Source organism: Gymnoscopelus braueri, assembly GCF_963280865.1.
Source record: "Gymnoscopelus braueri genome assembly, chromosome: 1".
NCBI lineage: Eukaryota > Metazoa > Chordata > Actinopteri > Myctophiformes > Myctophidae > Gymnoscopelus > Gymnoscopelus braueri.
The window spans coordinates 51,305,206-51,332,739 of NC_137603.1; the positions used below are offsets into that span (position 1 = coordinate 51,305,206).

The 27,534-nt window shown below is 42.7% G+C and overlaps 1 protein-coding gene across 1 annotated transcript; it reads right to left on the reverse strand.

Moving 5' to 3' along the window:
• Positions 1-482: 482 nt before the first annotated feature.
• On the reverse strand, positions 483-27,404 carry LOC308083790 (HEAT repeat-containing protein 3-like). The gene is made up of 15 exons (XM_080426139.1): positions 27,154-27,404; positions 24,857-25,029; positions 21,722-21,809; positions 19,290-19,390; positions 18,713-18,822; positions 16,094-16,234; positions 15,296-15,597; positions 13,495-13,585; positions 11,978-12,132; positions 11,529-11,611; positions 10,766-10,902; positions 8,391-8,479; positions 5,688-5,831; positions 3,065-3,241; positions 483-1,051 (listed from the first exon to the last, which is right to left on the reverse strand). Exons 1-15 carry the CDS (start codon positions 27,337-27,339, stop codon positions 938-940), a joined length of 2,091 nt encoding a protein of 696 aa, XP_080282265.1. The 5' UTR covers positions 27,340-27,404; the 3' UTR covers positions 483-937.
• Positions 27,405-27,534: the final 130 nt, after the last annotated feature.

Here is a 27,534-nt window from a genome sequence, read left to right on the forward strand (position 1 = left end):
CCCAGAAGATTTTTTTGCAGATTAATCTAATTTTAGATTAGGACTGAGTGCATCTCAATCCACGTTCAGCCATCTACTTGTGACATGTGTGTTTTCTTGTCTGCAACCATACATTCATCAATCACTTTCAACCTGGCATATCTATTTTGGGCATGTTATGTCATAGGTGAACATTTTCAAATTCTTTACTTTATTTATTATATGTATATTTTTTATAGTGAAAATAGTGGATCCACAAGTGTCGTGATGCGCTGTGAACTTATAAATCTGCTATTTTCACAATTTTTGAAATAGGGATAAAGTGGTAACATTTCTTTGCCACTCCTATTTTGTTCTGAAATTCAGCCTCTGCGTACATATCATATCCCCTTTGCACTGTGGGAGCAGCATGGACACCCAGGACCACTTGTTTTAACAACCAGTTACAGTAAAATAAAGCACATCATTAAAGTGCACTGATTGACATGGAACACACAATGTGGTACGGTAACATAAATCTTTATGTTCTTATTATTCATCTTTTTTTCTTTTTACACATTAGTAAAGACATTTTCACTATTAAGTAAAATAATAAAGCATCTCACTGAGAGATAAAGGGAAAAAAGAAAATAAAACCTGGCAAACACAAATCTCTCACTACCATCATAATAAATATTTGATTGGCAGGCTTCATTCAATTCATTCAATACAAAACGTGAAGAAAAAAAAAACGAAGACAGAAATCCAGAAACCAATGGCTCGGAGTCTGTCTGCATTTCTGTCCATTCACTGTAATTTATTACGCCTCGTTTATGCACCGTCGCACCACGGCGGTAGCGTGCTGAAAATAGCAGACCTAAAGGCCCATGCGTTGTGGGCTTGCAGGTCGGCTATTGCTTTTAATCGGGCTTGGCGGCTCAGCCGACCACATGGATGAAATTCTGGAAAAGCAAGCTGGTCATTTTTTCACCACCGTTTCCAGGTAACCGATGAACCTCCTCAGGTTCACTTTGATGTTGTCCAGCACACACAGCTGTTCAGGGCTGTACTTCCCCCTGCCCTCCTTACGGATCTAGTGGAGAAAAACATAAATAAATAGGAGAATTAAATCACTTATGTGTGTTTACGGTGGGAATTCATAGCTGTGCGTTTCGGGGAGAAGAAATGTGCCTCCTCAACAGTTTCTGGATCAGGGAACACTTGAAAATCTCGAAGAGCATCCGCGGCCCACCCATCTGACCACTTAAAGGAGGAGTTCACCCAAAAAATTACTTATTTTCTATCAATTACACACCCCATGAAGCCTTGATTTCATGGATTTATTTTTGTTTTTGTGGCATTCCTAAGACAATAATTTGATGACCGTGTGTATTTCCGGTAGGAGACACAAATAATCTACTTTGTGTCTCTTACCTGATACATTAGCCGGTAGGAGACGGGAATCAAATTATTAGCTTAGGAATGTGACAAAAACAAAAAAGAATCCATGGATTCAAGGCTTCATAGGGTGTGCAATTGATAGAAAATACGTCAGTTTTTGGGTGAACTCCTCCTTTAACACAGCAGCCTATCTATACCTAATCAATCGATTGTGTTCCGGCTTGGATCAATGGAACTAACTAACATAGTATAGCTTCTATTTGTAGGTTTTTACTGTACAAAGAAAACCGTTTAAGTTTGAAATTATATTATTATTTTATATTCATGTTATGTTATCATTAAAATCTTAGCGTTTTGGCAATTATTTGGGGGCCCACTTGCAATCCCCTCGCGGCCCGCAGGTTGAGAACCACTGCTCTAGTACATTGGTTCTCAAATTTGGGTTCAGGGACCCCCAGGGGTCTTAGGGAGGGTACCAAGGGGGTCTAGTTAATATAGCACAATCATTTTAACCACTTTAACCATATTTTATACTATGGCCATTAAAAAATCTTGGAAAATTTGCGCAAATCTTTGAATATATATATATTTTTTAAAGCAAACATTTTTTAACACAAATCTTGCTTCTGGGGGGGTCCCTGGTACAAAACATTTTCAGGCTGGGGTCCGCGGCCAAATACATATCCTTTTGGGGGTCCTTGAAATGAAAAAGTTTGAGAAGCACTGCTCTAGTACAGTGGTTCTCAACCAGTGGTAAGGGGACCACCAGTGGTCCTTGAGGAGGTTCCAAGTGGTCCCCAGCTAAATGATGGAAGAGTTGGTAACCAAATGGACCCTTATTAGATAGATCTTTAAAGTTGTACAATGCAGAATCACAAATAACGATTTTTAGCAACCTCTGCTGGTCACTACCGTCACTGCATACAATTTCCCTAGTCCTCGATTACCCAGAATTCCATTCGTTTTCACCGGAAGCCGGAAGCGTTTCAAAAAGCGATCTTTTAATTGTTTTATACTATCTACGGATCGTTTCTCTTAGCCAGTGGAGCATTAGTTACCATGAGCTGTGCTTTATTTTTCTGTTCTTTTTCGATCTTCCAATCCTACATTATCTTAAAATCAGCGTGAGGTTCCTTTTTGTTAATAGCGCGGTAGTTCCTGGCCAAACAGGAAACCGTTGCAGTAGTTCCTGAGGACGTCGACCACGACGTCATGACGTTGGCCAGGAACGTCATTTTCCCGGGAAAGTCCCCCCGTACACGTTCAATAGAAAATATATAAATAAAAGGCTTCCGGGGGTGAAATTCACGGAGTGGGTGTTGTGAAACTTTTGCCACTCGCAAAAGATATACAATTTAACTTTAGTTTTGTTGAAAACGTTACCTAGTATTACTTTAACTCGAGTGTAAAATTTGTACGCTCTCAAGAGTTAAATTATTGTTAAACATCTGCATTACTTAATTTACAAGAAATAGCACAATTAGAGAACGTAGAATAATTGCTATTTTGATCAAGGTTTGCCTGTTATGTCTCCTATTGGTGCCACATCAATACAGCATGGAATTGTGGACAAAATCGTGTCAAACGACAACGAAATACTTTGGGTCTGAGAGGCTAAATCTCATCAAACGGTGGTCCGTGGCTCAAATGCAGAATAAATAGTGGACCTTGAAATGAAAAAGGTTGAAAACCACTGCTCTAATACCTTGGCCTTGAAGACGGGCTGCAGGGCTTTCAGTGCGGGCAGCAGCTGGATGTTCTTAGCAGCCTTCTCTGCCTCCGCCCCGTCTGCGAACACATCAAACAGGGCGTCCAGGGCCTCCCCGTTCACCACCAGGTTGACGTCTTTTGAAGCGATGTTTAGTAAGGCACTTCCAATCATCTGTGATGAAGCACATTTCTTAAAAGTTATTGTAGCTCCAAACCGGACATTTTCTTGTGATTAAGAGTATGGCTCACTTAACACAATTCGTTGTTAAGACTAAAAGTAAAATAGAGGAATGAGGCTTGAATAAAGTAGCACAATTCTTATAAAGTGAAATAACGTACTGTATCTTCAGGTTAGACTAGCCCATTTAGGCCTGTTACACCTATACTGTACGTACGTTGTTATACCCTTCAAGCCGATAACGCCTGTGTCATTTTAGTCCGTTTTTTTTATTTAATTTGCTTTAAAACAAATTTAGAAGGTGTTTTAGAACCAGCCTCAGGTCTAAACGAGCTAGAGTAATTATGAAAAATGTATTTGAGTGAAATAGTATATATCTCTGCTGTTCGGCCGGAACCAGCTAAATCCAAAATGGTAATTGTTCAGGAAATGAAAAACAAAATATCAATTTTTCAGAAAATTAAGAAAACCTTATATTTTTAAAACAAAGCAATACTGCCTCATCAAACTTGGTATTGTGACTTTATATATGATCAGATACTTGCATGTGTCATTATATTATCACCACTTTACCCAAATATAGTGCAAGTGGAGTTAGGAGGTTTTGTCCATCATTGATAAGAACAGCTGGCAATGGATCTCAAAGCTCACAACACATCACAACGCATTGTGAGCTTGGAGATCAGCTATTTATGGTGAGCGCCATCCTCATATACTATAGATCAAGCTGAATTCTGTACTTAAACAACTTTTATTTTAAACAACCATGGATCTAACTGTTACCACTGTTGTTCTTCTACAGTTGAGTGCAACAAACAATTCTGCCTCAATACTCAATCATGTATTTAATAAAAGCAATCATGGCACACCAACAATAAATAAATGGCATATAAATACAAAATACATTCATGAAAAATAGAATCTGTCAAATCTGTAGCCTACTGCACTAACAATAACAACCACAGTTGAATTTACCTATCATATACCTATCAACATTTTATTATCACACTGTTATGTGTTGTGTGTTGCGTGTTTCTTAGTGCTTTAGATTGTCATAAAAGCTGTGAAAGTCTTTTGGCATGATCTCCTTGAGCTCTTGGAGATGTTTGAAACAAACTCCTGCACACACTCATTCTCTGTCCATTAACATTTAAAAAGAAAACACGAGCAGATGACCTTTGTGAAGACACCCTTCTCCTCTTTACTGGGGTGACATCTATCAAACCTTGCACATACATTCTCTTCTCTTCCGAGTTTATGTTCTCCCAAAAGCATTGAAAAATCTTCTCCCTGTCTGCCTCATACAGAGCAGAGCTTCTCGAGAGCCTGAGAGGAGGGGGGAGTTGTTTGTTTTTGACGGACAGTTTGAGGGTCCAATGGAGTTAGGAGTTTTCGTCAGAGGCGCTTTTTAATACTTTTCATATGTTATTATTTAAAAAAAAATTACACAGATGTAGAGGGGGTTCAATAGCGTTGATTTATGAAAAAAAAATGAAAATGGAGTTAGCTGGTCCCGGCTGGACACTGACGATATCTTGTAGTAAGCCTAGAGTGGAATTATGTATGGAATTTATTTAAGAGTAAGACTAGAGTTAACCTGGAGAGAGTTAACTATCTCTCCAGGTTAACTCTTAAGTAGCATACCATTACTTCTACGATGTCAGACTAGAGTATAATCGCACAATTCTTAAACCTAGGATAGAGTAAAGAGCTCATTTCTTGGACTGTGCTGGTATCATCTTTCCAGTACCTGGGTGCTTGTGGGATAGAAAACCACGACTGGGAAACCACTAGATTTCAGTATAGCCATGCTGGGGGAAGACTTAGCCTGATGAGTGTCTAAAAAAACGGAAGTGCTGGAATTTGGCGTAAGTACCACGCCCAAGTGACATTGAGGCTTCACAGATTTGCTTTACATTCTCTGTGCATGAAACGCCTGTTGTGATTAATCGAAGAAGACCATTTCCAGGGGAAGTTCATATTCGACGGAAGTCCGCCCAACAGACCAATGGTTCTCAAATTGGGGTCCAGGGACCCCCAGGGGTCCTTGGAGGAGTTCCAGGGGGTCTCCAGCAAAATGTGTTACCGTGGCTATTTAAAAATAGCAGATGCACAAGCTCACAGCGTGTCACTTTGAGATGCTATTTTTGAACATTTTTGAAAATTCTTGAAAGTGTTTGGAACATTTTTAATAATTCTGGACTTTTTAACACAAATCGTCTCTTCTGGTGTTCCCTGGCACAAAACATTTTCAGATGGGGGTCCGTGGCCAAATACATATCAATTTGCGGGGTCCTTGACATGAGAATGTTTGAGAACCACTGCTATAGACCCTCTCTGCATTTGGTGGTGTGCAGCCTTTTTCTCCTCGGAGCTGAGAAAAGGCTGGGAAGGGAACGAGGCTACGGTAGAACAGAGTAGAAGGAAGATCCCAGGTCACCTGAAGTGTGTCGGCGGTGTTTCTCTCTTTGGCCAGAGTGCTTCCAGTGATGCCCAGGATGGCCAAGGCGTTGACCCTGACACTGATCCCCTCACAGCGGGTGGCTGCTTCACACAGGCTCATCAGCTGCTCGGGGCTCATACACTAACAAACATAAAACAAACATGATGGAAATTGGAGGTTAACCATGAACTATGGGTGAGATGACTTGTTAACCACTTAAAGCCTACATACAGTACCATATATATCGTATCTCCATATTCTAACTTTTTGTGTTTTTTCGTAAATCAATGCCCTTTGTGATCATACTACAGCGTCACACAAAAGCATCAAAAGAAGCAGATCTACAAGCTCGAAGGTTTTTGAGCTTGTAGATCTGCTACTTTTGAATTTGAATCCTGAAAAGTGACAGTTTTGGACATAATATGAGGTTTCCACTCAACAGAGACGATATACTTCAGTTGACCAGCGGGGTCCCCCCCCCCCCCCAGGGGTCTATACTTGGTCCCCTCTCTTTTCCAAAAATAGCCAAACTGCAAGCTCACGGCGCGTTACGTTGTGATGCATTATGAGCTTGTAGATTTGCCATCCCCCCCCCCAAATGTGTCGCCTATCATCATGACATGTCCCAGAGTAGGGATCATGCGAGGGTTCGTGTGGTTTAAGTGTGTGGGTGGAAACACAAAGTCCAACAAGATTCACAGATTCCGGTGTACAACACATATTTGTTCAGCAGTGGCACGGTGCAGCTGCTCCACGCATGGACACTGGAACCGCTGACACAGAGAAATAGCTAATTAAATTAACTGTCAAAAAAATATATACATTTCCGGGGCGCGGGTGTGTAAGTGGGTCAACACTGTGGTTTGCGGCACTACTGCTTTTTTGTGCCTGTATTTAAGGACAGCCTTCTTTTATAAAAGTTTTACATTAATGTCATGTAACGAAGCAGCCCCCCAACATTCATGTTTGCATTCTGCACTCGACTTCCCCTCCACTCTAGAGGGTCCCGTTGTTTTTCAATTTACGTGGCCGTGCCAAAGTCGTAAAAAACTGATGGCCAACTTTGTGGCAAGCAGAGGACCTTTTCACAGCACAAAGCTCCCCCGCGACCTCTCTGACCTCCTTTGCGCGTCGCGCCGCGTTTCAAGCTTGCAGATCTGCTTTTTTGGTGTGACGCTGTATAGTATGGGACGTTAATTTACTAAAAAACACAAAAGGTTAGAATATGGAGGTATGTGGTGGTTGTTTAGCATTCCCTGCAGGTTCATGACACCATTGTAGTGATTGTGACAGCCCTACGCACCAGTTGGTCACCGGATAGTACATCAACCACAGAATCGCAACATTCACACTTCAATTTCACCTGCATCCCCCCCCCACCGGCTTCAAGTTTCCTGTCTCTCTACTATCCTATCTAAATAAAGCAACAACGACGACAACAACAAAAAGAAGATACATTTCCAGACCTGAGGCCGATTCTAAAAACACCTTCTAAACCCTAAGAGTTTTCTGAAAAACATATATTATATATCGTCTCAGTTGGGTGTCCAAAACTGTTACTTTTTGGGATTCAAATAACAATTTTGCAAAAGTAGCAGATCTACAAGCTCGAAACGCGTCGCTACGCGCCGCGTTTCGAGCTGGCAGATCTACTACTTTTGAGTGACGCTGTAGTATGATCAAGTAGGGCATTAATTTACGAACAAACACAAAAAGTTATATGGAGATAAGAGGTTTCTGCCCTACAGCAGCAATATGTAGTTGACACAAATGACACAGATGCTTTCCCAGTTTTAATGGGTTAATTATTCTGGGGCAAAGATTTGGCAAGAAAAGCCGATCTACATGCTCACTACGTGTCGCAACATTATGGGGCCAACATTAACCACTTGGACCCCAGCATGCCCATTCTGGGGGGAACATTCGCCAAAAATAACAGATCTACAAGCTCACAACATGTCAGGTTGCGACACGTTGTGAGCTTGTAGATCGACTATTTTTGGCGATGAGATTTGTAATAGACAGGGAAAAAGCAGTTAATTAAGTACAGTTGTAACCAGTCTGGTTGTGAAAGACTAGAGGGTTTAAGTGGTGAAGTGAAAACAGCCAATCTGCAAACTCACAACGCATTTTGTTGTGAAGCGGTGTGAGCTTGTAGATCGGCTATTTTGGTCAAAAGCTATTTAGTGTCGAGCGGAAATAGGAGGGGGCCTAGTACAGAGCCCTGGGGGACTCCGGTCAACTAAGTATAGGTTTGAAGTGGTTAAAGAACAAAGCAGAGTGGTGCTGACACTCAAAGTTTTTTTGTCACTGTTGAACCATAAGTGCCACTGAAACAGGGACAGGTGTGTAATTAACTCATTGAGTGCCATTAACGTGTTTCACGTGTTTTACCGCTATGGCACAACGTGCCAATGACGTGTTTTTGAAGAAAAAAAAAATTAAAAAATGTTCAGAACTCAAGATATCATTATCTGAAGATTTGCAGCTCCATCCACTCCTTGTTTAACTTATAACTGAAAAAGGCTGTATCTCGTTTCCTAAGCACTTTTTTTTTACTTTGAAAACATCTCTGGCACTGGGACAACATAGCCAGAAATAATTCTGGCACTCGGTGAGTTAAAAGTAGCACCAGTGTGCTACACACACCGACAGGAATCAGTGCAGTGTGTGTGTGTGTGAGAGATGTGTGGACTGTACCTGGGGGATGTTCTTAGAGGCTATCATCTGCAGGAGTGACCTCATGGCGCTGGTGACGGCCTCCAGGAACTCCTCATCCTTTGGTATCTCTGGGAAGACAAACACGCAAGTTACTATTATAGTCTGTGGATGCTTCAGTACAGTGGTGCTCAAACATTCTCATGTCACTCTCTCCTTCACCAGCTCAGTGGTTAAGAGTCTCTGCCCTGAGATTGGGGGATTCATGTTCAATCCCCCGGCCGGATTATACCAAAGGCTATTAAAAAAATGGTACCCAATGCCTCTCTGCTTGGGACTCAGCATAAAGGGTTAGATTGGGGATAATGTCCAGGGCGTGTACTCGTACATGGCTGGGGAATGTACCTCAAGCCGCATCACGCTACAGAAAGAGGACATAGGCTCCTGCCCTGTGGGCCACATGGCTTGGAAACCATTGGTTCCCAAGGCTACTTAATACTTACTTTACTCCCTCTCCTACTTACACGTTGCACAAACACTCAGCGAACAGTTTCCTAGCTCATTGTCAACTGCATTTAACACATTGCCTGCCAAGGACGCAGGGCCGGCGCGTCCATACAGGCGACATAGGCGGCCGCCTAGAGCGGCAGTTTGGAGAGGCGGCAAAAAAAAGTCGGGGGAAAAAAATATATATATATGTATTTTGATTAATTTTAAATGTTTTGATAATAAATCTGTAAAATCAGGCAAAAATAAGAATTAAATAACATAACCCTAACCTAACCCTAAAACCGAAATAAAGTAGCCAAAAACAGAAAGAAAAGTATCAGAATCCGCCCAGAAACCGATCGCAACCGAGCGCATCAGAGGAATCTCGCCTAGAGCGCTGATCAGCCCAGAACCGGCGCTGCAAGAAAAAGGACGTTTTTGGGGGGGGGGGGGAAATTCCACAAGAGGGCGCTCTAACACAACTTAAGAATGATCCCTTGACGCTCAGAGAAGGACTGGACGGATGTGACGTCGTCCCAAAAAGCGCCACCTCCGTCCACTCCTATAGTAGTATTTGTAGAAAAACACATGTAGCTCGGATTTCTCCTTTTTTTGGTGAAAACAAGCCTTATTCAACGGGTGATAGCAACAACATTTTGTACCGATTGCGGTAAAAACGTTTTTCCTCCGGTGGATAGAGGAGACCCTCCCCCACCCGCCGGACACTTTTTGTTTACTTCCGTGTCTACAACGTGGCTTCTGCGGCTCTCCAAAGATCGTCAATTTAAGGTAATACACGCATGGGCATGGGGATAAAAAAACGATGTTTTAATCTCAGGCAGTCAATGCGTTAATAGTTTAGTCCCTTCTATCATCACAATGCATGTATTCAATGTTATGTTGCACTATGGTTTGGTAGTACTGTGACAACTGATCATATGTCTCTGCAACACATACCAACACAGATTTACTTGTATGAATCTTATGCTTAATTTATACTCCATGGTATGATGGTGTTGCGCCGATGGAGAACTTCTGACTGAGCTTGTAAATATATATATATTTTATATATAATATTCTTAGCAATAAAGTGTTGCCAAGTCACTGGTGATCTAACAATGTCAACTTATACCATTCCGCAGTTTCGTACGGTTCTGTCATAGGACCATCGTCATCACCACATGTGGCAGTGACGATGGTCCTATGACCGTAACTTTTGTCCTCCTATCACTCATGCTCACTTTGAACATGCACGTGCTTGAGCATGTAAAAACTAAAGAAAAGGGTGTATTTTTGTAGTCTGTCTAAAGGGTCATCCTGTGCGAGTCTTTCACCACTTTAGTTCCTCTAAAATATAAATGTGAAATGTTATCTTAGCTTGCCCTGTCTGGACCACCCCACCCCCCCACACACACACACACACACACACACACACACACACACACACTTACTTCCATGCTTTATCATTCTGTGCTTTATCTATACATGTACAAATAAACTAAGCAAACTAAAAGAAACGTGCTCCATTTCAATGGTATAAATCAGACCTGGCACTCAGATGGCGCAGTAGTAAACCACCGCCTAGTCTAGGGGTTCAAATAAACTGCGGTGCATCCGGCTTTGTTTCGAGCATCTATACCACACAATTGGCCTGTGTATTTGTTACTACAAGTACTCGTACGGGCTGGGGGGGGGGGGGGGGGGGCAGCACCTTGGTTGGCAGGAGGAGTAGGACTGACAGAGGCTCTACGTCCTCCCGGTGGGGACTCCTCACTGGCAGGTGAGCCAGTAGGATGGCAACAGTAGTGACAACCACACACACAAATGTATGTGGGGGGAGGAATCAATTGGCATAACGACTAAATTGGGGAGAAAAGGGGGTAAAAATGATTGGCTAATCTTAAACAATAAATAAATAAATCTCCGACCTGCAGCACCAAACACCAGTGAGGAAAGGTGGAGCGCGGCGGCCTGCAGGGCGGCTCCACCTCCCAGGGACTCGGCGTCCATGGCGGACAGGATGTTGTTGAGGCAGGTCAGCGCTCTGTGCTGCACGCGCTGCATCCTGAGGAGAGGACACACACACACACACACACACACACACACACACACACACACACACACACACACACACACACACACACACACACACACACACACACACACACACACACACACACACACACACACACACACACACACACACACACACACACACACACACACACACGCCTTCCGTCAGAGTGCGGCAGGACCCTTTATTTGAAAAATCTGTAACCACCACATGAGGGCGCTATTCTCAAACTTTTTCAAATCAAAGACGCCCCCAAATTAATATTTGGCTGCGGAATCCCATTTGAACATATTTTGCACCACAGACCCCCACACAAGATGTTTAAAAAAAAAAGAAAATCCAGATTCAAAAAAATATAGCAGATCTACAAGCTCAGATCTGCAATTTTCAAATAGTCTGTGTATATCGGATTAAAATGGTTAAACAGATTTTGATGCTATATTAACTCATTTAGCTGGGGACTCCCTGGAACCCCCTCAAGGACCACCACTTTGAGAACCACTATGAGAATGACTATGTTTTGTCCTTTTATTTCTTAGCAGTCAATCATTTGAATGTAGGTTCATTGGCAGATCTATTGTTGTTGTAAGTAATCCAACAAGAAAGCAGAGTGTTACTTTTTAACCAGGCATTTCCATGCGGCGTTCTGCAGACACACATCCATGGCCTCTGTGCTGGGGAACTGCGTCTTTTTCAGTACCTGGAGTGTTGAATGAGGACAATTCATTAAAAACAGGGCGACAGATTATTTTAAATGCTGGATATCGTCGCTGTCGGGGCAGAAACCTCTGGCGCAAAGCGACGCGCTTCGAGCTTATAGATCTGCTACTTTTGATGCTTTTGTATGACACTGTAGGATGATCAAGTAGGGCGTTAATTTACAAAAAAACACAACAAGTTTACATTTGGAGATAAGAGGTTTCCTGCACCTGGTCTCCTGGTCCTAATGCTCATCAACCTGAACGGCCATGGACAGTTCAGATTTCTGCCCCGACAGCAACGTAATGGTAGTGGGCCAAATGTGCTGTGTGTGTGCAGTTGGTTTAAACGGGCGCGTGGAGCACACCTTCTGTGGGATGCTGTGGTTGGTCAGAGCGCTGTGGATCTCGGCAGACAGACACAGGGGAGACAGCAGGCTGGACAGTCCGTCACACAGGCTGTCGGGCCCCATCTCGCTCTCGTCACTGCTGGAACCCTCTTCCCACTCGTCATCCGACGGGTCTGAAAACATGACGCACGTTCACAGACATAGAATCGCTGAGGAGGGGAACATAAGTATTTTTTTCTTCTTCTTCTTAACACATTGAGTGCCAGAGGTTTTTTAAAACAGGGTACAGCCAGTGCCAGCGTTTTTTTACAGTTTATTGGCGATCTTTTTAGAGCTGCAGAAGCCACAACGAGGACCCGGATGTAAACAAACGGTATCTGGGCGATGGCCAAGGGTCCCGTCTAACGACTGGAACAATAACATTTCCACCGCGATCGGCCATTGCAGAGAGATCGCCCGTCGAAAATGGCTTGTTTTGACCACACAAAAAAAAGATATGGAGATATGGACCTTTTTCTCAAGATCCCATCATTGGGGCGGATGCACGTCCGTTTTTTGGGGATGACGTCACATCCGTCCATTCCCTTTTAAAGGGTCCAAGGATCATTCCTAAGTTGCGTTAGAGCGCCCTCTTGTGGAATTTTCTAAAAGATTACTATTTTTCTGACTGGCAGTAGACGTTTATGGCACTCGACAGGTGTATTTGCAAAAACGTATATAGACGTTTTTGGCACCCATAGTGTTAATTTAGAGTAGCCAATTATTTTACCCCTTTTTCTCCCAAATGTAGTCGTTATATGCCAATGAATTCCTCCCATATCCAACTGACTTCACCTGCCAGTGAGGAGGAGCCCCCACTGGGAGGACGTAGAGCCTTGGTCCTACACCTCCCGCTCAACCCTCCCCACTGACAGGTGCCGCCCCCCCCCCAGCCCGTAGGACTACGTGCAAAGACAAATAGCACCCTTCCCGCCCGGCTCCCCTCCCTTGAACCATGCACAGCAGTGCATTCGAACCCAGAGACTCCGTGGTGGTGGGCAGGCACACCCGATGGGCAGCAATTGCTGATGAGGGGAGGCTGTGGAGGGTCAGGGGCAGTGGTGGAAAGTAACTAATTACATTTACTTAAGTGCCGTACTTAAGTACAATTTTGAGGTATTTGTACTTTACTTGAACATTTCCAATGCTTTTACTTCTACTCCACTACATCTCAGAGGCAAATATTATACTTTTACTCCACTACAATTATTTTAATACTTTAGTTACTAGTTGCTTTTCAGATATAAAATTATGATATTGTGAAACATACATTAACCACTTTAGCGCTATTTTGTACATAGGCTATTTGAAAATAGCCGTATATTTTAGTACTGTTACTTTTGGTACTTTAAGTACATTTTGAATTCTGGCCTTTTACTTGTAACAGAGTATTTCTACATTGCAGTATTGGTACTTTTACTTTGAATTTGAGTACTTTTTCCACCACTGGTTAGGGGTGGCTGGGACAGGCACGGTGGCCCTGGGCGCTCACTCACCATCAGAGCAGCACATGTTGACGATGATCTCCAGGGACGTCTGCTGGGCTGTCAGCAGCGCGATGGCCTCCCGCAGCTCTGCCTTGTCCCTCTGGACACAGAGAGACATCAGCCCGTTAGGAGTCAACGTTAACAGCACAACGCAGACATAAACAAACACTGTCTGCTGTCACCGCTGTCAGCCTAGTAGTGGGTCAGGAGGACTACTGGAGCTGTAGCTGCCTGGCGCTGATGAATGCCTTTTCACCAGTGGAGCTCAATGTGAGGAGCACATTCAACGGTACTTCTATGCTTATCCCATTCAATCCAGGAACTTCATTATAGATTTCTTTGGCCAATCAAAAATAGCAGATATACAAGCTCATTGTGCGGCACTTGGGGTGCCACGCTATGAGCTTGTAGATTTCCGCGGAACCCCCCCCCCATCTCAAAGTACTTTGTTCCAGGGACCACCAGAAGCAAAGATTTGAGCACTCGGTGCCGCACTATGAGCTTGTATATCTGCTATTTTTTGAATAGCCAAAGAAATCTAAAGTGACACAGATGCGTTCCTGGATTGAATGGGTTAAAGGAGCACTTCACCCATCTTCAACCTTATCTTCGTGCAATTGGCCCTCACTAATGCTCATAATAAGATGGCATCATTTCTATCTACACACTCTCATTGTCTCATTGGTGGGATGTGGACAGTTCAGAAACCTGCCTACCAATGACGTCATCGATGGGGAATCCAAGCTAATAGAAACTACAGGCTCTCTCTTCCTGGGAAGTTAGCATGGTGAAATAGAAGCCATTGTTCCTGCATTAATAAAATATATATATTTTTGTTTCAAATGATTAAACCTGCCAACCGGTGATGTGACTGGTAAGCAGGTTTCTGGGACTGTCTACTTACACAGCCCTCCTCTGACACGGGGTGAACAGACAGAAATGGTTTCATATTATAATGAGCATTAGTGAGGACTAAGTATATGAAGACAGGTTGGAAATGGATGAAGTGGTCGCCCCCCGCCCCCCTCCCCCTCCACCACATGGGATTCATATAGTGTAGGAGAAGAAGCCGAGAAAGGAGGGCTACAAAGAGCAGGTCCATGATATTATTATGGGGTTCTATTTTTGGAGGATCAACAGTAAATTGTCAGCCGTGATCATGGCCGCAGCGCTGTGACCGGTGCTGAGAGGGACAGCTCAGCTCTGAGCGGCCAGCGAGGTCGTTGGGCAGGGGGGGGTGGTGAAGGAAGCAAGCAGAGGGACGGTAAAAAATGGATAAAAAAGTTTGAGAACCACTGCTTTACAGAACTGTGAGGTCATGAGCAGTGGTGTAAAGTAACTAAGTACATTTACTCAAGTACTGTCCTTAAGTACAATTTTGAGGTATTTCCAATTGTCTATACTTTTACTTCTACTCCACCACATCTCAGAGGCAAATATTGTACTTTTACTCCACTACATTTATTTGAAAACTTTAGTTACAGATATAAATTATTACATGATAAAACATACATTAACCACTTTAGCCTTATTTTATAACTAGGCTTTTTGAAAATAGACCATCTACAAGCTCACAACGCGGTTGCGAGCTTGTAAATCGGCTATTTACAAACATTTCAGTACTTTTACTTTTGGTGCTTTAACTACATATTGATACCAATACTTTTGTACTTTTGCTCAAGTCAATTTTGAATTCCGGACTTTTACTTGTAACAGAGTACTTCTACGTTGCAGTATTGATACTTTTACTTAAGTAAAACATTTGAGTACTCTTTCCACCAGTGGTCATGAGGAGGACATCGTCACTTACAGGCAGCAGATCAGAGAAGTCAGTATCTACATGACGTGCAGCCTTTCCGTTGCTCTTGCACTCAGCTCCCTCCTCCATCTCTTCTTCAACCCCTCCAGCAGCCAGCTGCCCCTCCTCCTCTGTGACTGCGGAGGCCGAGGCCGGAGGTGCGCTGAGGTGGCGCGTCTCCTCGGCTCGCCTCAGCTCGGGGATCAGCTTGCCGGCGTCCAACTCCAGGGTCTGCCCCAAGATGGCCGCCAAAGCGGTGAGCGTCTGGGCCTGGCTGCCGGTCGGTAAGCTGCTCTTCATGTTCCACATTGTCCCTTAGGGCCGACAGAGAGAGAGAGGACACAACGACGTGAGGGCACGACGGGCCATGCAGAGTGCTTTGCTTCACTATTGTTCTACATGGCTCGCTGGGGGATACCGGCATAATACTAGGTCAGTCAAGGGAAGAGGTTCTCTAATTGTAGAGCACGGCCCTCTGGGAAAACAACTGCTGCAGGTTCAGGAGAGGAGGGGGAAAGCGCCTTTGTCCCATACTGTCCCATCACTGAAAGCTTTTTTTACATTTTTATCTTGGAAAGTATTACGAATTTTCTAACACAAATCTTCTCTTCTGGGAGTCCCTGGCACAAAGCCTTTTTAGCTGGGAGTCCCTCCACGGCCAAATACATATCAATTTGGGGGTCCTTCAAATGAAAAAAGTTTGAGAACGACTGCTTTAAACAAATGGAAGATACTGTTTTGAGTACGTATGGAAAGTAAAATAAATCCGATAAGCACCCGCCGACACACAACCAGACCCATATACAGTACCTGCAGCCAGTGTCCTGAGCAGTGTGTGAGCCATGTCTGTCTGAGTTGACAGCATAACGCTCTCCAGGGCTCCCAGCACTGAGCCGTTGATGCTGCCCAGCAGCTCCGGGTTGTCCTCTGTCACAGTGTGCAGGCAGTGGGCTGGAAGGTCACAACATCAATACAAACACAAAATATGTTCATTTATATTTATACTGCAACAATTAATAAACACATTATGGGATGTACATACATTATGCATCGGTGCACTGTTAGATGCGAGGGTCCAGACAGCCGATCCGTACGCTTTTCTTTACATGTTCAAGAGCAAAAGCAATATGGCACAAACTCCTTTCAGACAACTGAAGGACCTGTGCCGTGGCAAGAGCTGCTCTCCTGGTTAACTCTATCTCGTGTCAATCGTTTCTGTGCATTCTTGTTACACTAGGACAGAGGTCTTCAACAGGGGGTCCGCGGAGGTACTGCAGGGGGTCCGCGAAATTGCTGTTTGATTAAACAATATTTTTGTTTGGGAAAAAAAATCTTTTTTTTTCTCCAAAATGTCAAATTGTCTTTAAACATAACATGAATCCATAGCAAACAGATAAATGGAGGCACAATGCACAATAACATGGTATATTTATACATATTTTGTAGAGATTTTTTGTTTTGCACACCTACTGGGGCAGGTGCGTATAGGAGCAGGCAATATAAAACACAATTGTATACATAAATATACAATATATGTGGTAGCCCCCCCTACCCTACGAGGTAGGGGGTCCCTGCTCCATCTCCCCATCAGTTTGGGGGTCCCTGGCCTGAAAAGGTTGAAGACCCCTGCACTAGGACAACGTAAGGATGCTAATAAATTCCTTCAGCAAAGCTTTTTATTCTGTTCTGCATGCACTCAAATGATTTAACAAATGATGCCAATGATCATCACTTGAAGTTCAAGCCCTTAATTGTCATATCGTCGCTGTCGGGTGGAAACCTTGTCCAACACCGTTACTTTTCAGGAAATTGGAAAACATAACCTGTGTTCCAAGCTCTTGTTAATACTTTTCATTGGTTCAATATTTATAAAAAACCCATAGGCACACTTTCAAAATGTAAAAAAAAAAAAGGCTAAATCAAATGTTGAAATATGGAGATAGGTTTAATCTCATTTGATGCAGAGGGTAGCGACAGTTCTCCTCACTCAACCCTTCCTCAAAGCAAGCATCCATTTTTTTTCGGTCGTCAAAAGATCTGGCAGGCTCGCGGACATGAGCTGGTGACAAAATGTGCGTCATGTGTGGAGACCCTGGCGGGTACGCAGATGCAGAAAGTATCATTTGGCCTTTAGACTTGAGCACAGGGTTGAGTAGTACGTAAAATGGAAATGGTGCATTTATATTGCGCCTTTATCCAAAGCACTTTACAAAGTGCATTACATTCATACACTGATGGCAGAGGCAACCATGTAAGTCACCAACCTGCTCATCGGGAGAAGTTAGGGGTTCAGTGTCATCTTGCTCAAGGACACGTCAACACTACTAACCCAGGGGGGCCCAGGGATCGAACCGGGCGGGAACCTTCCGATTCCCAAGCAGCCGCACTACCTCTTGAGCCACTGCCACCCCTCGCACAAAAGTGATAAGCAGGGATACAAGTAGACAGAAATGCTAGGGGGTGGCCCGGACCGCTGGCCTAGCGGTCTGGGCACATAGGCTCTGATGGCCTGACAGCGCGTCGCGGGGTCGAGTACCATTCCCATTCCCAATGACCTTTGCTCGCCCCGTCTCTCTCCCTCTTTCCTGTCCATTCACTTAAAACTATCAATAAAGGCAGAAAAGCCAAAAACAAATCTTTTAAAAAAAGAAGAAAGAAAAGAAAAATAAATGCTAGGGGGGTGAGGTGGAGTCTGAAGTGGTAAGTCTTCAGACTACAGAACACACTTGGGAGTGAGTCTGCAGTTCTGACTGCAATGGGGAGTTTATTCTAGTTTGGAAGCCAGGAGGTTGAAGGGTCTAGGACGCAAACAGCCTTCTTCCATGCAGTTAGGGGACTATTGGGCGGGCGGGGACTTCTTTCCTCTATAGAAGAGTTAGGACGTCACATTCTAATACAGCCCGAATACCCAATCTCAGCACCGGCCTCAGTGGCGCACCTAGATAATCATTGGACTACCGAATCACTACCTCTGGGACGTCTGGGTTCGATTCCCGCTTGGGACCATACTTTTTCAAACAACCGCGGACTACTTTTTTTTCGCAGATAAAGTATAGTTTTGGACCATGACGGAGGCGCGCCGACTCAGCAGACCTTGAGGCAGAGGAGTCGCGCCCGAGCGCCTCCAGGCGCGAGTGCCCGCGACGACCGGCCGATGGTCTGCTAGTCGACTAAGCGCCGTCCGAGTTATGTACCGATAGGCACAGAATCGTAAATGATGTTGTGGGGACTGCGTTTGCCCCAACTGCCACTCACTGCACTAACATAGCCCGCCAGCCCCGCCCCTTGTGCCTTCAACTGCATGACAGGTTCGCCGTTCGTGTCTAGGACGTGTGGCTGGACGTTGTCCAGCCGGCTCGGACTGCATTCCTGCCATGAAACCAAAGTGGATAACCCAAAGTAAATGTTAAGTAAAAGTAAAAGTCCTACCGGCAGCCACAGCCAGCTCTGTGTTGTGTGGATGTCTCTCCACACACTGGACGACCACGTCCAACAGACCAGACTTGTTGAACAGCGAAAGGGCCTGGCTGCTGCTCTCACTGTCAGGGACCATAGATAGCAAACAACAGTAGGAGAAGAGTCAGAGGTGAAACACCATGGAGTTTTCATTTAAACCAATCACTGATTAACACACCTTTAATCTAATGCATGGGTCTTCAACAGGGGGTCCTCAGAGTTACTACAGGGGGGCCGCCAAATATTTGTGTGATAGGAACTTAAAAATAATGATAATAATAATGTATTAACCACTTGAACCCTAGTATCCCTATTCTGGGGTGACCATTTGCCAAAAATAGCAGATCTACACAACACACGGCGATGCATTGTGAGCTTGTAGATTGGTTATTTTCAGCTAAGAGGTTTGGTGAAAAGGGAGGGGGAAACATAAAAGTTTCTAATCGCATGCGTAAATGTAAATACAAATGACCACAAAGCTCCAGAGGATCATTTTCACAAAAATCATCATCATTTCACCGTCAGTAGCCTTTCAACAGCCCTAGCTTACCACAGATTCCACAGCAGGTGCACTGCCTCGTTGGCTACGCCTTCCACCGTGTTTCTGGGTTCCTTCATCGGCACAGTGCTGCTCTCTAAGCCAGCACAACACTGTAGAGAGACAATGTTTCACACACAAAACAAAAACAAGCTGAGCCAAATGACTTAAGGGCTTGATACATTTCGTTGAGTGTGGCGTCACGCACTGCCGATTAGCCGATCTACAAGCTCACAACGTGTCGCAGCACGAGTCACGTCATGTTGTGAGCATGTAGATTGGCTATTTTCAGCATGCGACACCAGCATGCGACTATGTCCCAACTATGTATAAAATACGACTTTAGTGCACGTCTGAGGTTCCACTCTCACTGCTACCATGCGTCTAAACAATGCTAAGAATCTAAATAGCTAATGTGAACAACGTTAACACACCCTGTACCTCACAGAGATAAACATTGAGTACAGCCAACATGAAAACTGAATTTAAAATTGTTTTTATTATTTAAAAACTAGAAACATGTTATGTTCTTCTTGGCCCCAGGGCATTTATTGCAAAAAAACTAATAGTGACATACAATTCTGACATGAGAATGACATGTCATGGGAAAGACTATGACAGAGTGAGTTTGCCCACAAGCAAAATCCTTGTTACCATTCCTCTTTCAAACACGAGTCTCTCTGTATATCTCTGTTGTTCGGCCGGAACCAGCTAAATCCAAAATGGTAATTGTTCAGGAAATGAAAAACAAAATATCAATTTTTCAGAAAATGAAGAAAACCTTATATTTTTAAAACAAAGCAATACTGCCTCATCAAACTTAGTATTGTGACTTTATATATTATCAGATACTTGCATTTGTCATTATATTATCACCACTTTACCCAAATCCAGTGCAAGTGGAGTTAGGAGGTTTTGTCCATCATTGATAAGAACAGCTGGCAATGGATCTCAAAGCTCACAACACATCACAACGCATTGTGAGCTTGGAGATCAGCTATTTATGGTGAGCGCCATCCTCATATACTATAGATCAAGCTGAATTCTGTACTTAAACAACTTTTATTTTAACATGCATTGTAAACAACCATGGATCTAACTGTTACCACTGTTGTTCTTCTACAGTTGAGTGCAACAAACAATTCTGCCTCAATACTCAATCATGTATTTAACGAAAGCGATCATGGCACACCAACAATAAATAAATGGCATATAAATACAAAATACATTCATGAAAAATAGAATCTGTCAAATCTGTAGCCTACTGCACTAACAATAACAACCACAGTTGAATTTACCTATCATATACCTATCAACATTTTATTATCACACTGTTGTGTGTTGTGTGTTGCGTGTGTGTGGTGGGTGTTTCTTAGTGCTTTAGATTGTCATAAAAGCTGTGAAAGTCTTTTGGCATGATCTCCTTGAGCTCTTGGAGATGTTTGAAACAAACTCCTGCACACACTCATTCTCTGTCCATTAACATTTAAAAAGAAAACACGAGCAGATGAGCTTTGTGAAGACACCCTTCTCCTCTTTACTGGGGTGACATCTATCAAACCTTGCACATACATTCTCTTCTCTTCCCAGTTTATGTTCTCCCAAAAGCATTGAAAAATCTTCTCCCTGTCTGCCTCATACAGAGCAGAGCTTCTCGAGAGCCTGAGAGGAGGGGGGAGTTGTTTGTTTTTGACGGACAGTTTGAGGGTCCAATGGAGTTAGGAGTTTTTGTCAGAGGCGCTTTTTAATACTTTTCATATGTTATTATTAAAAAAAAAATTACACAGATGTAGAGGGGGTTCAATAGCATTGATTTATGAAAAAAAAAAAAAAACTGCAAATGGAGTTAGCTGGTCCCGGCTGGACACTGACGATATACTGTATTCCAACAGTTTCTATTAACATTCTGTATAAACAATGAATCCAAGGCTTGAGAGAAAAAAAACACTACCTCGTTTACTTTAAGTGTCAACAAGCCTTTGGGCCTTTGGGCAACCAATAAAAAAATTCTATTATTGTACTGTGTAGTTTCCCTATATACCTTAGAGTACCATTTCTGTTTGTACCATATTGTTTGTCCACTGTAATAGTACTAGTATTGCCTGTATTAAGAGTACAGCACAGTTGATTTACTGCAAAGAGCCATTCAGACCAAGCACGGTAATGAGGACTATAAATGTCCAACTGAAACGGATGGCAGCGTCCACACCACAACTATAACAACAAATATAGTCGTGGACAATATCGTTTGGATCACTTTCAGCGTGATTTTATGAACGATAGAAGCATCGACAGCCATGATCCTGGTGAATCATGACCATGTGGCAACACTGCCATGCCCTATTGCGTTTATGATATCACAAACAAATGTTTGAAAACGAGGCGTTTAGGAGTAACAGAACAGAAGCAGAAGTAAACACAGGGCGTGGAAGCCAGAGTCTCACCTCTCGGAGCAGGGCTGTCAGAGGAGTCATGACATCATGTTTCACCATGTCCTCACACACCTCATGGCCTCCACATGCACTCAGGTTCCTGTCAGTGTGTGTTTGTGTGTGTATAAAAGTGAAAAAGAAGAAATCTGGTAAACTCATGAACCAAAACCAGTACTAATTATATATCGTCGCTGACAGGCAGAAACCTCTAATCTCCATATTTTAACTTTTTGTGTTTTTCATAAATGAATGCCCTACACGATCATCCTACAGGATCACACAAAAGCATCAAAAGTAGCAGATCCACGAGCTCGAAACGCGGCGCAAAGCAACGCGTTTTGAGCTTGTAGATCGGCTACGTTAGTTGTTTTTGAATTCCAATCCTGAAAAGTATGAGGTTTCCACCCAACAGAGACGATATGAGAGAGAGAAATTTCATTTTCACTTTACTTTAAACATTGACACATTTGAAGCATAGTGGGTAAGAAACCTTCAGAGCTAGTCTGGCAAAGAGGACAATCTGAATTTGAGGGAAATCAAATAATGATATAACCAAACAACAACAATCTTCAGTCAGTGTTTAGAAAACAACTTTTGTCGATAAATGGATTATGGCTCCCCCTGTTGGAATACTGCCAAGTAATGCTGCAGTATTCCAAAATACATCTGTGTTTTCACAGCTGCACTTTTGGTTTTTATACAAAATAACAGAAAACAAGAGTCAAGGGGCAAGAAGTTTAACATTACATTTATCACCTCCTGGTATGTTATATGGATAGTCCATTTCAGTTTTCATTTTACATTAATTCAGAGTACAGTGAATTTAGGAAAGAACTACTTTTCCTTGCAACTACAGAAAGATACAATGAATTAATTGTAAAGCTGTTAGATAAGGAGATAAGGATTTTTGGATTGCAGCTTTAACTCTGAGATTGTACAAATGGACCAGTTCAGGTTACCTTTATACACTCCGAGGGTGCGGTCACACCAAACTTTGATTCTGCCTATGCAGGCGGATACTGCCAATGCTTTTCAATGGGAACAGAGCGTTTTTTAGCAGAAATCCGCAAATGGCAACAAACCGCTTCGTTCTCATTGAAAAGCATTGGCAGCCATTGCACCCTAAAAGTTACAAATGGATCAATGAACACAGGCTTTTTACTGTGCAGGGATAAGAACAAGAACAAGATACTGTGTCATCTTGTTCTGGGACATTACATGGGGCAACTAGCATGGGATGGGGGGTATTCAAATGCTGTTTTCATTGTTTTTTGTTTTATGTTGTATTTAACCTTAATTTATATGGGAGAAAATCCCATTGAGATACAAGATCTTTTTTAGGTGGGAGCCCTGTTCAGGGTAGCAGAGGGATATTTTTTGTTTATTGAATACCTAATACTTAACAGAAATGTTAACAGCACATGGTACAGTCAGACATTTAGGCTAAAAGGATAACACCACAAAGTCCTGGGGACTTGTTTCCATTGTGGTCCTATGTATTCAATTCGTCAACATAGCATACAAAGTTAACACAATAATACATCAACAAATACAAAACCACTGTACAAAAATGGAAAAAATGGCAGCAGTGAATGACACCTCCTTTTAATGGGAATTTACATTTACCTCCCCCGATGTTTTTTTCAGGCCAATTTTGGAAGGAAGAGTAGTAGAACAAGAATGTTTGTTCTAAATTTGGGTGGTACCAGATCATTGTCGCTCCCTCTAGTGTTGCGACGTACAATTGCGTTGCAACTTTTTCCTGCTGCTACTCTGAACAGGGCTCAATGAAAACAGTAATTGAATACCCCCCCATCCCATGCACCAATCATGTGCCAGAAAAAGATGACAACTGACCCTGCACAGTTAAAAGCCTCTGTTCATTTATCCATTTGTAACTATCCATTTGTTATACCTTTTGAGTGTATAGGTATAACCTGAACTTGGTCCATTTGTTTTCATTTGTACAATCTCAGAGTTAAAGCTGAAAATCCTTATCCAACAGCTTTAACCCATTAAGACCGGGAACACATCTGTGTCATTTTAGATTTCTTTGGCTATTCAAAAATAGCAGATCTACAAGCTCATAGCGCGGCACTCGGTGAGAATGTTTTTTTTATATTTTTTCCCCGAAAAACTGTTAGGATTTAGAACATTTTTAGAAGCTGCCTCAGGTCTTAATGGGTTAAAGCATTGGTTCTCAAAGTGGGGTTCGGGGTGTAAAATTTCATTTTCATTTAACCACTTTAACTCTTTGACTGCGGACGACGCGATAACGCGTCAAGTGCTACTTTGTCCAGTTGGCCGTCGACGCGCTCGACGCGCTGGACGCGCGTTCATTGTTTAATCTCTGATTGCGCTATGCTGCTTAATATTCAATGTTATTCTCGAGTTCCACTTACTTCACGGACATCTGCATCCGGTTTCATGACCTGGATTCCGTTTCCGGTTTTTGATTCTTTTCCCCAGTCATTTTCGTCCAAAATAGGTAAATAAACGGTCTTTCACACGGTATGACGGACAAACGGACAGTTTCTCTTCTATAATCTATGGTCTGGGTGACGATCAGTCATCGCCGTCGTGTCTCACATCGTAATTTTGGCGATCAAAACAATCTGGGAGGACGTCACATCCGTTTTCATGTTTTTCCCTGTCTAATCTATCAAGAAGGGTGAGAGAGACCTAACGACCTGATCAAGCAGTCATGTGCTGCACTCTAGTGGCGGATTTGTGCTGGGTCTTTATATTATGTGCCCTTAAATTATTTTCATGAGAAAAATTCAAAATATAAAAATAAAAAAACACGAAAATTGCTGGCACTGGGGGAGTACTTTATGAAAATACTCTGGCAGTCAAAGAGTTAACCATATTTCATACTTTGGGTATTCAAAAATAGCAGATATACAGGCTCATTTGAGCTTGTAGATCTGCTATTTCTGAAAAATATAGATTTTTTTGGTAAACTTTTTAATAAATTTAGATTTATTAAAAAAAAAATACATTGAATTCTTCTGGGGGGGGTCCCTGGCACAAAACCTTTTCAGATGGGGGTCCTTGACATGAAAAGGTTTGAGAACCACTGCTTTAAAGTAACACCCCGTGGGATTTATGGTTGATGGTTTTGGAACTTGGACCAGCAGGTCTCACCTGAGTGCTCCCGTGGCGGTCTCCCTGACAGCCAGGCTCTTGTCTAGCAGCATGGGGCCCAGGCGCCTCACAGCGTCCCTCTGCAGGAAGCCTGGGATGGTCTGACTCTGCTGCACCACCCGGGAGATGCTGGCACACGCAAACTCTCTCACATCAGCGCTAGGACTCTGCAACTTTACACACCACAACACAACATAGGAGTGTCATTTGGGGGTCTCAGGGCATGGCAGTTGCCGCCCCCTTACAGTACGTTTTAACAGCGGGCGACTCTCGGGCGATCGCCGGCGACATCGTCCAAAAGATAAAGAAAATCCATCTTTCATCGCCCCCCCGCCCACTTCGCCCTATCGCCAGTAGTCGCCGGCTCACATAGACATATAATGCACTTCCGGAAAATACTATCCTGATCGCCCGCTGATCGCCCGCTGTTAAAACGCACCGTAAGTGTTCACATTTAACCTCAAATTCAGTTATTTTATGCATTCTCCCTCACCACAGAGTAGGGCTGTCACGATCACGATTACACGATTTAAGTTGACGATTAAATCACTCCATTACATGTCAAAGGCAAATATTGTACTTTCACTCCACTTAGTTCACTATAATTATATGAAAACTTTAGTTACTATTACTTTGTAGATTTTGATTATTATAAAACCACTTCAGACCTATATATATATATATATATATATATACTTTGGCAATTTGAAAATAGCATATCTACAAGCTCACAACGCGTCGTTGTGTGCTTGTAGATCTGCTATTTTCAAGGGATTTTTATACATTTTATACTTTTGAAAAATTGTGAAAAGGGACCTTCAGCATAATGACTGAGTACTTTTACTTTTGGTACTTTATGATATGTGTTTTCATCTACATGTGACATGTAACACATGTTATAGGTATGTGTTTTCTTGTCTGCAAACAATACATGTATCAACCACTTTCAACCTGGCATCACTATTTTGGACATGTCATTATAGGCGAACATTTTCGAACACGGCCTCCACTTTCCCCACCAAAATAGTGAAAATAGTGGATCTACAAGCTCACCTATTCTTGCCATTTTTTAAATTAAAAGTGGCAACTTATTCACTCACATTTGTTTCTGAAATAAATGACACCTCTGCCACCACAACATGAAACAATGGGTGAATAGGAATCAGGATTGACTATTTTGATCCATCACACTCAAATGTTTACCACAAAAACGGTTGAAGACATGAAGAGTTGTACTACTTATGTCTGTCATGACAGGGTTAACTTAATTTAGACTTCATAACAAGTCTCGGTTCATACACAGTCAAATCCTCAGGTGATATTTTATCCATTTGTGTAAACTCTTGAGAGACCAATACAAATGTAACCAAATGGCTACATTTACAGTGTAAAAACAAGTCAAACATTTTTAAAAATAGCAGATATACAAGCTCACAGCGCATCACTTTGTGCAGATCAAATGTTAACACTTCTCTTCTCTTCTGGGGGTTCCTGGCACAAAACATTTTCAGATTGGTATCAAGTTAGGGCTGTCCTTGGCACGAAAAAGTGTGAGAACTACTGACATAGATAACTTCTAGTGTCTGTTCACTTTCTTTCATGTGAAGCATGACAAGCATCTATCAATTGTCACCAAAAGTCGTTATTATTGGCATTGTAAAATGCTCTTTATTTATCCATGTACAATTCTTAGAAGTGTACAAATCGAATCAGATGACATGTACCCATAATGTAACCATTTGTTTACATTGTGTACACTTCTGAATTGTCATACTTAAAATGGCAGAGGGTTTTACATACAGTAAAACAATAAAATCCTGTTAATGTAACTGACAAGTGACAACAACCCCAGAGCTCTGTGGCACCACCAGTCTATCTCAGGTTGATGTTACACCAGGAGGTGTTCCCTACATTAATAAACAGACACATGGGTCAACACATTAAATTCACATGCACGCTGTGGTCGTTCCTACTTTCTCCAGCAACTCTCCAGCTATTCACTTTCTTCATCTATCAATAGCACCATTGTAAAATGCTCTAAACTTCCATGTGCAACTCTTATTGGTGTACAAATGGCAATCAGATGACATGTAGCCATATGTAACCATTTGTTTACATTGTGTACACTTCTGAATTGTCATAGTTAAAATAACAGAGGGTTTTACAGTACAAGAAAACCTCTGGTAATTTAATTAAGTGTCAACAACCCCAGAGCTCTGGTGTTGATGTTACACCGGGACGTGTTCCCTACATTAATACGTGTTAACAGACATTAATTCACATTGTTGCGTTCTTACTTTCTCCAGTAACTCTTGGGCTGGACAACTGTCTTCATCCTCCTCCACTTCTTCTTCTTCTTCCTCCCTCACAGGGTTCACTGGCAGCCCGGCCGAGTTGAACTGGGCTCGTTTGAACTTGTTATTCTTTGCTTTACCCATGTTTTTTATATTGGTCTTTGAAGTAAAGTGCAACAAGCCGAGCATGTGCTGCTGCTGCTCAGTCTGTCAACCGACCAGCCACACGCAGAAAAGAGGCCATGTGGAAGATCGCTACCCTGCCGTAAAGCGAGTGTTTGGGGCGGAAAACAGGACGCTACGTCGTAAATACGACGTAAAGAAAAAAACTATAAGAATGCATTTCTCTTTCGCATAGAACAAACTAAATTATATATATAACAC